The sequence below is a fragment of the Mustela nivalis genome (assembly GCF_964662115.1).
Source record: "Mustela nivalis genome assembly, chromosome: X".
NCBI classification, from domain to species: domain Eukaryota; kingdom Metazoa; phylum Chordata; class Mammalia; order Carnivora; family Mustelidae; genus Mustela; species Mustela nivalis.
The window spans coordinates 73,236,491-73,251,537 of NC_139040.1; the positions used below are offsets into that span (position 1 = coordinate 73,236,491).

The 15,047-nt window shown below is 38.1% G+C and overlaps 1 protein-coding gene across 10 annotated transcripts in view; it reads left to right on the plus strand.

Moving 5' to 3' along the window:
• Window positions 1–12,227, plus strand: part of VSIG4 (V-set and immunoglobulin domain containing 4) — a 35,449-nt gene extending 23,222 nt beyond the window's left edge. The window contains exons 4-8 of one of the 10 annotated variants that reach the window (XM_082715916.1): window positions 3,701–3,763; window positions 4,277–4,354; window positions 8,834–8,938; window positions 11,119–11,140; window positions 11,478–12,227. In XM_082715916.1, coding sequence (XP_082572042.1) covers window positions 3,701–3,763; window positions 4,277–4,354; window positions 8,834–8,938; window positions 11,119–11,140; window positions 11,478–11,715 — 506 coding nt within the window. In that variant the 3' untranslated portion in view covers window positions 11,716–12,227. The other 9 variants (XM_082715923.1, XM_082715925.1, XM_082715918.1 and 6 more) reach the window with 9 other exon arrangements.
• The last annotated feature ends 2,820 nt before the right edge of the window (window positions 12,228–15,047 follow it).

The following is a 15,047-nucleotide window of genomic DNA, read 5'->3' on the forward strand; positions in this document are numbered from 1 at the left end:
TTCTTTCTTTCTCTTGCACACTGCTTTCAATCTTTCTTTCTCTCTCTCTCTTTTTCTCTCAGTTCTCTCTTTGTGATCAGGGGTCTCTTGCCTCTGCAGTCCCTGCAATTCTTTCCTCCCTCAAATCAACTTTCCATATCTACCTTCCATAGTGTGGCCATTTTTCTGCTTCTAGATGTGCAATTTGCTCTCTCAGTCCTCAGATTAATTTCTTGGGTGTTCAGAATGATTTGTCATTTATCTGGCTGTGTTTGAGGGACAAGACAAGCAAGCATAGGGTCCCCCTACTAATCGGCCATCTGGATACTGTGTAGTTAGTTGTCTTTTAAAATCAGATAGAAGAAAAGTAGTTACAAAAAATAACATTTATACTCTTTATATTTACTTATGCAGTTGCTTTATATTTACTTATACAGATGCTTTATTTCTTCATGTTGATTCAAGTTACTACCTAGTGTCCTTTTATTTGAGTTTGAGGAATTCCTTTTAGGATTCCTCATAGGACAAGTCTGCTGGTGACAAAATTTCCCAGTTATTTTTTATCTTAGAATGCTTTAATTTCTCCTATGTTCTTGCTAAATATAGACAGTTTTGCTAAATATAGAATTCTTGATTGATGGGATGTTTGTTTTAGAATTTGAATGGTATCTCAGTGTATCATGTCTTCCCTTGTTTCCAGTAAGGAATAAGCAATAAATATTTTTTCTTTAAAGCTTTTATTTAAATTAAAGTTAGTTCACATATAATGTAATATTAGTTTCAGGGGTAGAGTTTAGTGACTCATCAGTTGCATATAACACCCGGTGTTCATTGCATGAACTGTCCTCCCTAATGCCCAATTACCCTATCTCCTCCAGCAACCCTCAGTTTGTTCTCTATAGTTAAGACTCTTTTATGCTTTGTCTCACTCACTATCTTTATCTTATCTTGCTTGTCTTCCCCTTCCCCTATATTCCTCTGTTTTGTTTCTTAAATTCCATATATGAGTGAAATCATATGGTATTTGTCTTTCTCTGACTGACTTATTTTCCTTGGCATAATACCCTCTAGTTACATCCACATCATCACAAATGACAAAATCTGATTCTTTTTGATGGCTGAGTTATATATATATATATATAATATATATATATATATACATATATATATATACATACTATATATATATACACATACTGATGAATGGATAAAGATGTTATATATAGAGAGAGAGAGATGTGTACGTATATATACATACATACATACATATATATATATATATAAAGAAGATGTTATATATATAAATAACATCTTCTTTATCCATTCATCAGTTGATGAAAATTTAGGCTCTTTCCATGTTTCCATATTTCACCCTACTACTCAGCCGTTTGGAGACTGTGTAGTTGTCTTTTAAAATCAGATAGAAGAAAAGTAGTTACAAAAAAAACCCCATTTACACTCTTTAATATAACAAAATATGGTTATATACACTGCTATAAACACTCAGGTGCATGTGACTCTTCAAATCACTATTTTATTGTTAAGGGTCTAGTAGTGCAAATGCTGGGTTATAAGGTAGTTCTATTTTTAACTTTTTGATGAACCCCTATTCGGTTTTCCGTAGGGAGAAATCAGTCATAAATCTTTTTTTTAATCAGTCATAAATCTTATTGTGAATCTCTTATACATGACGACTTGACTCTCTCTTGCTGCTTTCATTATTGTTTCGTGGCTTTGGCTTTTAATTATGTGTCTAGGTGTAGATTTTTTTTTTTAATTTTCCTACTTGGAGTTCTTTGGGCTTCTCTTATTTGCAGAATACTGTTTTTCATCGAATTGGGGCTTTTTGACATTATTCACAAATAATATTCTGTCATTTTCCTCCTGTATTTCTAGAACATTTATTATGTGTACATTGGCACACTTGATGACATCCCACAGGTCTCTGAGGCACTGCTCATTTTTCCTCATTCTTTTTTGTTTCTGTTTTTGTGGCTAATTTCAATTTTCATCTTTTCAGATTTATGGATTCTTTCTTTTGCCACTTTGACCAGCTCTATTAAAATTTTCTGCCCTTCATGACTTTTTTGTGATTTACCTTTCAACTCCAGTTATTTTCTTTTTTATAATGTATGTTTCTTTATTGCTATTCTCTATTTGGTTTGAATCAGTTTCATATTTTCAGTTCTTTAGGCATGATTTCCTTTATTTTTTAACATAGTCTCAAATAATTTGTTCAAAATCTTTGGTTAGCAAATCTAATACATTTGCTTCCTCAGAAACAATTTCCATTTATTGATTTTTTTTTTACCTGTCTATGAGCTTTCTAGTTTTTTTTCTTAATACCTCATATTTTTGTTGAAAACTGGAGTTTTTAAGTAATATAATGTGACAATTATGGAAGTCTGATTCTTACTCTTCCTCCAGGGCTTCTTGTTGACATTGTTCGTTGTGCTAATCATTGTTTATTTGTTTAGTGACTTTTCTGAATTAATCCAGTATAGTTTTTGTATTATTTGTCACAGATGTCCGGTGAAGTCTCTACTATATTAGCTTAGTAGTCAGATAATGATTAAATTGAGATATTTTAAATACCTAAAACCATTAAATTCCCCAGTCTTTTCTAAAGGGCTCAGCTTCCTGTTGAAATATGTCTTAAGCACTCACCAAGGTAGTTTATAATGGTGCTATAACCTTTACTTCTTGCTTACATGGAGTCTCAAGTTTATGACCTTTTCATGAGCATGCACACAGCACTATGCTTGGCAGTGAAATTCCAGATTCTTAAGAATGTGTCAGAGATTTTCAAAGCTCCAGTTGACATTTCATTCTTCAGTTTTCCTTTCTAAGTGTTTTGGTCAGTCTCTTGTTTCACTCAACTGTTATCCATTGTCTCAGACAGTTGTGTGACACCTATACCCCTCTCCCAAGGGAGAGTTTTAGCACTGGATAACCAAAAGACAAGACTTTGAGTCAGGAAACCACTTCACAAGTGGTTTAGAAATTAATCTGTTCAGCTCACTCAAACCTACTATTGTCCTGGGGACGAGTAAAGGGGTTAGGGGAAGTTTAAATGGCACAAAACTGCTGTTATTAACAAGGAAGAATTTTGTTTTGTTTTGTTTTGTTTAAAAAAATGTTCCCTGGATTGATGCAAACCTTTGACTATTTTTTTTAATTTTGGAAAAAATACTGATTTTTTATTTTTTTATTTTTTTAATTTTTTTTTATTTATATTTTTTTTAATATAATTTTTTTATTTTTTATAAACGTTCTCAGTTATTGTATTTCTTTTGTGAAGAAACAAGTGTCCAGAGGTCATAACTCTACCAATCCCATTGACATCAACCATAGCCACCTTCCTTGTAATACCTTCTAAGTCCCTCTCAAGAAAATTAATAGCTAAATTTTGGAAGTTAGTAAAAACAAAATGTCTTTTCATTTCATATGGAAAGACACTCTGGACTCTAGTTACACATTCCTTGGGGGTCTATGAACTCTGGTTTAATAATTATACCTTAAAATGATGTGAAGTATGAACAGGTAACACCCACCTTTCCAACATCATGAGAAAAGTGTTGAGAGAGGTCCAGGTATAGACCTGACTGGCCTCTACTTACTTCCTCTTAGTTGGCTTTCTTACTTACTTATTTCCCCCAGGGAATGCAAATGTTCACTTTAGGGTGCCAACACCCTTGACTGGGCTCCCTTTTCCTTGCAGACTCCTCAAAATCAATCAAGACTAAGACTGAAACACCTACAACCATGAAATATCCCTTGGAAGGTGAGTTTCACTATGGTTCAGGTGTAATAGAGTCCTGAAATGATGCCATAGAAGCTAAAGGAGCCATTATATGGGTAATAAGAGAGGTCACTGGGTTCCTCAGAGGACACATGGAAATAACAGAATGGAAATAAAAGAAAGGTAGCAATGATTAAAAAGTTGTGAAAAAGTGGAATCATAAATATGTATACTCCTCTTTGTGAAGACTTCTGAGTCAAAAGTAAGAGAGAGTTGGGATGCACATATGGGAAAAAAGAAAGTTCTGTTTTGTTGCTCATCTTTCTATGGAACTTTTGATATGTTGCACCACCCTCTCCATGGGCCTCTTTCTACCACTAACAATAAGAAACTAAGATACCTCATCTCATAGTAATAATGATCAATACATGACCAGAAATTCTAGCAAGCTCAGCATTGATGCCCAGTGAAGGCACCCAAATTTTGCAGTCACCCTCTACCTCATAGTTCTTGGCTGGAAAAGAGCCCTCTGAGCCAAACACTTTGTTCTCATAGCAACATCTACAATGAACCTGATTTGGAACTGGACCACTGAAGTGGATGGCTATCTTGGGAAGACCAATGCTGAGCCAGGTAAGGAAAATTGAGGATTTCCATCCTTCCTTTTTGGCTCTGAACTTTGCAAATAAAACTTCCCACAATACACACTGCTCTGTGGAATTTAATTCTTCAAAACATTGCCACACAATGGTCAAAGGCCCTGAAGATGAGCAGGGTGGGTGATATGGAGAGGGAGAGATACAAATTCAGTAACGAGCAAAGTCAAAGTGCAGTTAAGTGGTAGATGTGTTCTTAGCTGGTCCTCTGTTGTCATAGTAATACACCTCCCAAACATTTTAAGCAGGAATAGGAATGGGACCATGACCTCAGCCAACTTTCCTTGGGAGATGGACATTGGAGTACCTAAGGGTAATTTCAGGGTTTCATTACTTGAGCTCTTACCCAGGGCTCACCAAACAGCTTGCAGCTGATTTATGATTTCTCCAAAGTTTCAAGAATCCTTAAGTTATGATCTCAAAGATACAAACCCCAAAGAGAAGCTTTTTTTGTGTTTCACCTGAAGCTTATAGTCAGCTTGTATGCACTAATATGACTGCATTTATTGTTTAAAAGTGAAAAAAAAGTTACAGTAGTTGATAATTAGATGATTTCCTTAATCACTGAGCAACCTATTATCACCTGAGCTGCTCTACCTTATCCCTTAGGACTCCCCATACCACACATGGTCTCGCAACAAAAGTTGTTGATGTCTAGTATAACAGGGGACTTCTGAGAATTCAGGTTTACAGTAAGCATCTGTTTCAATTAGTTGATGCTAAATAGTAATGACTATCATGACTGGTTTCATCCTCTGTGTATCATTAATTGTGGATTTCTTAACTTTTTTAAATTTTTTTTTTGTGGGGGAGAGGACTTTTTAACTTATTTTTATTATGTTCAATAATTGTGCATTCCTTAATGCCCATGTAATTCTCCCCTTCTGGTTGCACAGGGTTTTTTTTGCCTATTTATAGCCATCTTTCAAACCTGTTTTATGGGATATTTTTGCATTGCCACCTTTGGCTTAAAGGCTTCCATAATTCCATGCTTCTTGCAGAGTAACATCCAATAACACAAGGGAATTAGAAGATAATTTTTGGAGACTTGGTTTCAGAAAATGGGAAGATAACCCAGGAGGAATGGGAATTCTCAGATATTAGGTGTGTGCCCTATATCCTCCATCAGTTTTTGTTTTGTTTTGTTTACTCCTTGACTCCTTCTAAGGGGGATCCTTCCTTTAATCTCCATCAGTTTATAGCTTTGGTTTTTTCATTCCACCCTAAAGCAGCAGAATACACATTCTTTTTATGTGCACATGGGATACTTTCCAGAATAGATCACAAACTAGGTCACAAATAAGGCCAGTGCAAAAAGATTGAAATCATAGCAGTCATATTTTCTGACCACAACACTATGAAACGTGAATTCAAGCACACGAAAAGAAAAATTAGAAAAACCACAAATACATTGATGTGAAAGAATATGCTACTAAACAATGAATAGGTCAACCAGGAAACCAAGAAATGTAAATTGAGTTTTCTCAGCTCCAACCACAGTTCTGAGGACCACAAATACCAGATTTTTTAAATTTATTTTTTTAATTCAAGTATAATTAACACAGTACTATATTCATTTCAGGTAAATAATTTAATTATTCAACAATTCTATACATTGACAGTGCTCATCATGATAACTATACTCTTAATCCCCTTCACCTAAATATTCCGTGATGGCAATCACCAGTTTGTTCTCTATATTTAAATCTGTTTTGTTGTTGTTTCTTTTCTTCTTTGTTCTTTTGCTTTGTTTCTAAAATTTCACATGAGTAAAGTCATAAGGTATTTGTCTTTCTCTGATTGAATTATTTCACTTAGCATGATGTCTTGATATCTTTTAGGTTCACCCATGTTTTTACAAATGACAAAATTGTATTCCTTTTTATGACTGAGTAATATTCCAGATTTCTAAGACAAAGTATTTTAGGGATTGGTAAAAATAAAGCCAGTTGCAGCAAAAAATCCTAAGGACAATGGAATTCCTACCCCTCTTTATCTCCTAATCTTATCGCCTAGATTCAGAATATTGTAGCTGCAGTATATCAGACATTATACAATCTTTTCATTGAACTTATGGGTAAAAAATACTACACCTGAGTCATCACAGTATTTATTTTTTCTCGGACAGCTATAAAAATTAGTGCCTCAAACTTAGTGCCTTAAAATAATGCAAATGTATTATCATACACTGCTGATGATCAGACATCTGACACATTGAGCTCAGATCAAGTTATTGGCAGGGATGTGTTTTGTTTTTTGTTTTTTGTTTTTTGTTTCCTGGAGACTCTGGGTAAAAATCAGTTTCTTTGTTTTTTCCAGCTTCTAGAAGCTACTCACATTCCTTGGCTCTTGGCTGCCTTCCACCATTTTCAAAGCTGACAATGTATCATCCTCAAGTCTCTCTCTAACTTTGATCTCTTTTGTTTCCCTCTTCCACTTTAAATGACACTGTTGATTTCATTGAGCCTGCCCTGATAATCAAGCTAATCTCCCCAACTCACTGTCAGCTAACTCGCAACCTTAAATACACCTGCAACCTTAATTTCTTCTTATAATTTAAACTTAAATACTCACAGATCTTGGGGATTTGGATATGAACATCTTTGGATAACCATTATTCTGCTTACCACAGTCATACAAGAAGTAAATAACAGATCCAGGCCTGGAAGCCCAGACCAGTGGTTTCCTTAAGTTTGTAGGCACAGTTGGGATAGCTATTTAGGAGACTCTTTTGAAATATGTTTTGAAGAAGGAGAAACCTGACTACATGCCCAAAGAGTGTGAATAAAAGAATTATTTAATTTTATTTTTAATTTAGTATTTGCTTCAGCAGCTTATATACTAAAATTGGAATGATAATTTTTTTTATTTAAATTCAATTTAGTTAACATATAGTGTATTATTAGTTTCATGGGTAGGATTTAGTGATTCATCAGTTTACAAAACACTCAGTGCTCATTACAGAAAGTGTCCTCCTTAATGCTTATCACCCAGTTACCCCACCCCCCACCCACCTCACCTCCAGCAATGCTCAGTTTGTTTCCCAGAGCTAAGAGTCTCTTATGGTTGGCCTCCATCTCTGTTTTCATCTTTTCTTTTTTTTAAACTAAGAAGTATTATATTTGTATTTTTTTTAATTTTTTTTCAGCGTAACAGTATTCATTATTTTTGCACCACACCCAGTGCTCCATGCAATCCGTGCCCTCTCCAATACCCACCACCTGGTTCCCTCAACCTCCGAACCCCCGCCCCTTCAAAACCCTCAGACTGTTTTTCAGAGTCCATAGTCTCTCATGGCTCAGTGGGTTAAAGCCGCTTATTTTATTTTTTATTACCTTCTCCTATGTTCATCTTTTTTTAAAGATTTTATTTATTTATTTATTTTTCAGAGAAAGAGAGCACAAACAGGGGGAGTGGCAGGCAGAGAAGGCATAGGGAGAAACAGGCTCCCGGCTGAGAAGGAGCCCAATGTGGAAGTCCATTCCAGGATCTGGGGATCATGACCTGAGACAAAGGCAGATGCTTAACTGATTGAGCCACCCAGGCATCACGATGCTCATCTTTTTTTGTTTCTTAAATTACACATATGAATGAAATCATATGGTATTTGTCTCTCTATGTCTGACTTATTTCGCTTAGCAAAATACCTTCTAGTTCCACCCACGTCATTGCAGATAGCAAGATTTCAATTCCTTTCAATGCCTGGGAGACATATATCTCACATATATGAGATATATATATATAATACATATATATATATATATATATATATATATATGTATTATATATATATATCTCACATCTTCTTTATCCATGCGTCTGTGAATGGATGTCTGAGCTCTTTCCACATTTTAGTTATTGTGTACATTGCTGCTATAAACATTAGGTAGGGTGCATGTACCCCTTTGAATCATTATGTTTGTAACCTCTGGATAAATACCTAGAAGTGCAATTAGTGGGTTGTAGGATGGGTCTATCTTTAGCTTTTTGAGGAACCTCCATGATGTTTTCCAGAGTGGTTGCACCAGTTTGCATTCTCACTTTTTCAAGTGGTTCCCCAAGGGGGGGAAAAATTTGGCTAGAAGTAATTGACCAGAATATCAATAACGAAGTTTTTTTGTAAAGTGGGAAGTCAGATACTACTTTCTTTTAAGAGTAGGTGCAAACTCCTAGTCTTGGTTCCATGGAAAGCATGGAGAACTAATTTAAATGCCCAGACCAATCAGTCATCAATTAGTGGGTTTGGAAGAATGTGTTTATACATGGAGTTTTTAGCCTCTTTCCAGCCTTTCTCATAGGTCTTGGGTCTTGTTTGTCTCTCTGGCTATCTAATAAAGCTAGGAGAAAATTAAAAATGGGTAAAAAAAGGGTTATGGGCTGGTCTGGGCTGATCCTTGGAATCTATTTCTGAACTCATTTTCAACAGCACACCTCTTTGTCTTGTTTTGCCTTCTAGGAAAGGACCTGCCTATCTTCTTCATTGTTTTCATCATTTCCTTGTGCTGTATCGTGGTCTTCATCATGGCTTATGTTATGCTTTGCCGGAAGACATCCCAACAAGGTGAGTGATGAGTATGACTGAGTGACTTTGTTCATTGATTCATTCTGAGAACACAGTTAAGCATAAATTGCATCAACCACTGTGCTAGGCACTTCAAAAGGCTCTCAGCATACTTTGGGATTGAAGTTTAGGGTTCCTGGAGACAGACATGCAAGCCAACAATAACAATATGATTTATTTAAGTTAGTTCAGAAGTCTTTGGTACAAAGCCTAGTACAAGCCTTCACTGTAATGGATGGTCTAACGAGGGTGCAAGAGAAACAGAAGTCACAATCCTTGGCCTCAAGTTGCTTAGAATTTATTTAGAAGATTCAAAGTAGAAACATGAAGTTTATCAATATACATACATAGCAATAAAGGCTATAGACTCAAAGCCTGGAGAAAACAATCAATACTAAAGGTTTCCAGAGAAGAGAGTCAGAGCCTAAGTGATTAACAAGAACTCTTAGAAGGAGAAGGAACTTAGACCAGGCCTTGGATGATGAAAACAAATTAGAAGGCAGCATTATAGGAAGGAGAAACTACAAAAGTAAGGTGCAAATGCTTAAAAGGTGACGGTGAATGAGGTCATCAGTGTAGAAAATACATGAGTAAATGCAGGGGAAAGGGAAGTTTACTTCTGATTATAGAGTGTTTTAAATAGCAGGCTAAGGAACTTGGAATTTTTTCTCTAGGTCTTCCAAAGGAACTAGAAGTCACCAATTTTTTTAAGCAAAGGAGTGACATTATGAAGGTGCACTTTTCAGGGATATTTAACAAATGTGAGCAAACAGAGCAGGAAAAGAGTTTGGACATTCATTTCTAAGTAAAACCTAGCTACGCTTCAATACCTGCTGCACTCACCATTTTGCTTAACACTAGTGTCCTTTTTTTTTTTTTTCCTGTAGCAGCTCCTATTCCCAAGTAGCCTTGTTTCCACCATGACTTCCTCCAGCCAAAAGGGAGAAAGGAGCCTTAAGAATTTCCTTCTCCTGGGTCTGAAGTATAAGCTCTGGTCTTGGCCAGTTAGCATGGCTATGACTCATGAGGTTGAACTTGAAAGTAGAGATGTCCCAGATAGCCACAAATCCCAGGAATACCAAAAACCATTAATCATGGTCTCAATGAAACTAGGAATAAACTGTAACCATATTTTATTGTTTCTCTCTCAAAAACCTTCTAAGGCTTCTCATGGCTTAGGGGATAGAAGTCAAAATGATGCATTATATTTAAGGCCCTCTCTGATATAGCCTATCTTCTTTATGCCCACCACTCCTTATTTTCATTTTGAATCACTGAAGTCCAACAGGCAAATAGACCACACACCTCATGGCCTTATGCTTTTCCCCTTCTGGATTGTCTTCCCAAAGTTTCTATTATTTACTTCTCTGTAAGAGAGAGATAGCCTTGGGCCATCAATTCAATTTAACATGTAGTTACTGATTGCCCACTATCAGTCAGGCAGGGACCATATAAAATGAAAAAGACAACACCTGTGTTATGGAAGCTACCAGGCCAGTGGGAGAGGTAAGACATGGAAACATATGGCTGTATCACAAAGTAGATGGTATAGGGCATGCTCTGTTTGCTTTGTTGTGGCTTAAAGCATGCATTCCCAGTTGTATTCCTGTAAGATTATAAACTCCTGGAGGCAGTGTCAAGAGACATCCATATTTCTACCAGGTTATAGAACATTTAAGCCTGCACAGAATATAGATAGTTCTTCTCCATAGACACTAGGGGGCAATGGTGATCTACTTAAAGACCTTTTCTGGGTGCCCAATGGAGATAAGTACATTTGAGAATGGCTTTGGTCATGGTCCCTGACAGATTAATTCAACCCCTTCTGCCCGGGCTCTGGCCTGGCCAGCTAGTTTCCACAAAAACTCCCTGGGATCTTTGGCAAGATTCCTGGGTGGTGAGTGTGTCCAGTTCCAGTGTCCTTTCCCCTACCACAACAGGCAACTCTTCCAGCCCAATGTTCTGAGTCAGAGTATGCCAAAGAGGATCATAACCAAATGTGATTCCTCAACCTTTCTCTGAGAAATTTGTATCTCTGTGCTTCAGTTTACCTTCCCAATACCCCCCAATTCCCCCTTTCTGTCTCCCCTTCCCTCCCTTTGACTGGTAACCAGTGTCCATATTTGGCCCTTGTCCACTCCCCATGGAGACTTCTGACTTGATGCCTCCTTCTTTTCTAGAGCATGTCTATGAAGTGGCCAGGTAAGATTGCCTCTGCTTTTCCATCTTCTGAACCCTCCCCTGCCCTCATTCTGTTAATCACTGGCATGAAGGAAAGGGAGCTTGACACAAACCCAATTCTAAGCCCAAAGGCCTTCAGGGTCAGAGCACTGCTTTCTTTCCTCTCTGAAGAACCTCCTGAAGTTCTTTCTTGGCTCACTGATCACACAGGATAATCCAGATCCATCAGCCTTCTGTTCCTAGAATGCCTTGATAACAAGAACCTAAGGGTTAGTTGGCAAATTTAGGACAGAAATATGGGAAACTAGAATTCCAGGCTCAAGTCCCTCTTTATGAGTGGTGGGATCTTGGGCCACAGGACACATGCCAGAGAGGCCAGCAATTCTGGTGAAGCCTGCAGAGTGGGAATTTTCACAGGGTGTTGCTCCAGCAAAGAGCCATCTTCCCAGACTCCAGGCAATGACTACTCTGAGGATCCCTGCCTGGGCCAGGAGAACCAGACCATCGCCTGGATCAACAGTGACTATGCTCACCTGCTGCACACAGCTTCTACAGATTATGAGCTTTTGGCCACCAAGGACACTGGCGTCTGCTAAAAATGTCCTGCTAAGCCAGGGCCTACTGACATAATTTCCTATTCAGCCTTCTGCATAGCCATCTTCCCTGCTACCTCACTTCCTGGACGACTGAACGTGTCTTCCCTGCCCAACCCTGAGATTTCTAAGAGTGACTGGTTTTGCCTAAGAAGTTACCATATGCACATCAGCAAGCCTGCTACTGGATCAGGCCTTAGACCCTTCTATTTTGTCTTCTTCTACTGCTTCTCTTTAAACACCGGAGGGAAGTTCTCATAGCATTAAGACTTGGTCATCCTGTCTCCAGACACTGCTCAACTTTGGCCTCTTGCCACCAGAAGACCAGAGGGAAACTCAGCTTTGCCAGCTCAGAGGACCAGTTGTATTCAGGATCATTTCCTTTTTTTTAGGGCCAGATAGCCTTTAATTAAGATTTGTATGCAATTGACCAGGATTCAGTTTTGCTCCTGAACTGTGACTCTAGTGCTCTGGTGTTCTTTTGATGCTCAATAAATATCTAATCATGATAGCAACCTTGATTGTATTGGTCTTCTCTCAAATACCTACCAAGTGATTAAGGTGAGACTAGTTGAGATGTTTGGGGACTTGGAATTATAAATAGCACCTTTTCTTTTTTGGTCTTTCTCTTTCTCACCAGACCACCTTTACCTTACTTCAGAGGTGGGTCCTCCATCTGGGACACAATGAATTTTTGGCAGGTTAGTACCCAACTGCCTTCCATTCCTTTCTCTGTCACCCTGCCATCTCCACCTGGATGACTCTCTTAAGTTAGTTGGACAATTGAAAATGAAGGATCCCTTTTTCTGTTTCAGGGGACTGTAGATGCAGAGATAAAGGACTCCCTTTCTTTCCAAAGTATGAATACGCCACCCTCAAAAATTTCTACCTCCTGGAATCCTAAATTCTTTGCAGTAGTTGTATTCATCATAGGTCATCTCTATCCCCTGGCCTCTTCTTACAATGTAGAGTGAGGGTCAAAGCAAGGAAGTCTTCTTCATCAAGCATAAATGGGAAATAGGAATTTAGGGGTGTGTGTGTCCATTTGCATATGTGCACACATGCATACAGCTTTATTTCAGTTTCCGCTCTGAAGACCTGTTCTAGGCTGGCTCAACACTGCTTCCTTTCCCTCAGGTAATTCATGTTAAATCAACTTCTTTGCTCTTCATGGAAGCTGTTTTTGCCACTTTTGATTCCAGTGCAGTCCCAAGGTCAGCTCAGGTTTTACCAAGTGCTTCTCTCCTTTGGGATGACTACAGAAGTTAAAATAGTACAAAGAAATGAACAAGAAGGAATCTACTGCTTCATCACCATCAACCCACCAAGTCCACGGTCAAAGCTTCAGTGTTTCCCCCCATATGTCAGATTAATATAGCTGCTGAAAGGAGCAACTTACTCTTCCCCATCATGCTTACAAGCCTTTAAATCAGGGATCCACCCAATGGAAACCTCAGCTTCCTTCACAAAACAGCTGTGTCCATTGAAGGGCATCTTGGTTCTTTCCACAGTTGGGCGACCGTGGCCATTGCTGCTATAAACTTTGGGGTACAGATGGCCCTTCTTTTCACTACATCTGTATCTTTGGGGTAAATACCCAGGAGTGCAATGGCAGGGTCATAGGAAAGTTCTATTTTTAATTTCTTGAGGAATCTCCAAGATGCCCTTCAACGGACGAATGGATAAGGAAGATGTGGTCCATATACACTATGGAGTATTATGTCTCCATCAGAAAGGACGAATACCCAACTTTTGTAGCAACATGGACGGGAGTGGAAGAGATTATGCTGAGTGAAATAAGTCAAGCAGAGATAGTCAATTATGATATGGTTTCACTTATTTGTGGAGCATAACAAAAAGCATGGAGAACATGGGGAGTTAGAGAGAAGGGGGTAGGGGTAAATTGGAAGGGGGGGTGAATCAGAGACTATGGACTCTGAAAAACAATCTGAGGGGTTTGAAGTGGCAGGGGGTTTGGAGGTCGGGATACCAGGTGGTGGGTATTATAGAGGGCACGGATTGCATGGAGCACTGGGTGTGGTGAAAAAATAATGATATTGTTATGCTGCAAATAAATAAATGAAAAAAATAAAAAAAAAAACAGCTGTGTCCAGTCCCCACAGTCTCAGGAGAAAAACAACAACAACACATTATTCCTGTTACCCTTAGAGAAGGGGATGACTAGGATTAAGAAGAGAATCTTAATCATATGTCCATTAATAAAAGGAACCCCAGGGGCACCTGGGTGGTTCAGTGGGTTAAAGCCTCTGCCTTCAGCTCAGGTCATGATCCCAGGGTCCTGGGATCGAGCCCCACATCAGGCTCTCTGCTTGGCAGGGAGCCTGCTTCCCCCTCTCTCTCTGCCTGCCTCTCTGTCTACTTGTGACCTCTGTGAAATAAATAAAATCTTTAAAAAAAAATAAAAGGAACCCCAAACCCAGGGACACTCCCCTGTTATCCGCACAGAAGCTATGGACTCCCAGGGATATTTCAGAGTCTCTTGTCTTAAAAAGCTTAGGGATCATTGATTTTAATTCTCCTTTATTATAAATGAGGAAATAAAACCTACAGAGGAACAGTAACAGTCTAAATTCATATATCATGACAGAACAGAGACCAGAAAGCAGTTCTATGAACTCCTAGGAGCATAGTCATTGCAGCAGAAAACTTCTGGGTATCATCTTTGCCCCAAAACTAATACTTTCTTTCCATAAAAGACAAGCCAGTAAGAGAGTCTTGGGTATAAGGCTAGCCCAAAGCTGCAGGATAGGCTAAAAAAAACATGGGATGATAATATATAATTGTTTTAGGTGGATGACTAGTCAGGGGAAGTTTAAAGGAGATTCCCAAGAGAAGAAGAAGATATGAGGTCCCTCTAGGGCAGTTTTCCAAGTTTTGGCCAAGAGATGGCCTACAAAAAAAAATTCCACAATTGGATAAGCATGAGAAATGTTTCATTCTATAGCTCTCTATTAGAAATTTCCAATGCAACATTAGACTATTAAAGGCTCTGAAAATCCTGTAATAAAGCACCTGTATAATTTTGAATTACCAAATAATTCTAAAACATATTAGCCCTCTGAAGGCTACATATGAGCCTACTTCTTTTTTTCCTTTCTCCTCCAACCCTGACTATATTTCTTAGGAGGAAAAACCCTCACATACCCTACAGCATTATGATGACAACTGTTTAGTTTAGTTGTTTTTTTTTTTTTTTTTTCACAAAAATCATAGATGGCACTTTGACTCAAAACCAAGGATAATGGTTTAATAGAGTCAATCATTTAGTAAACATTTACTGTTTTCCATAACCAAAGTACTGAGCTACATGCTGG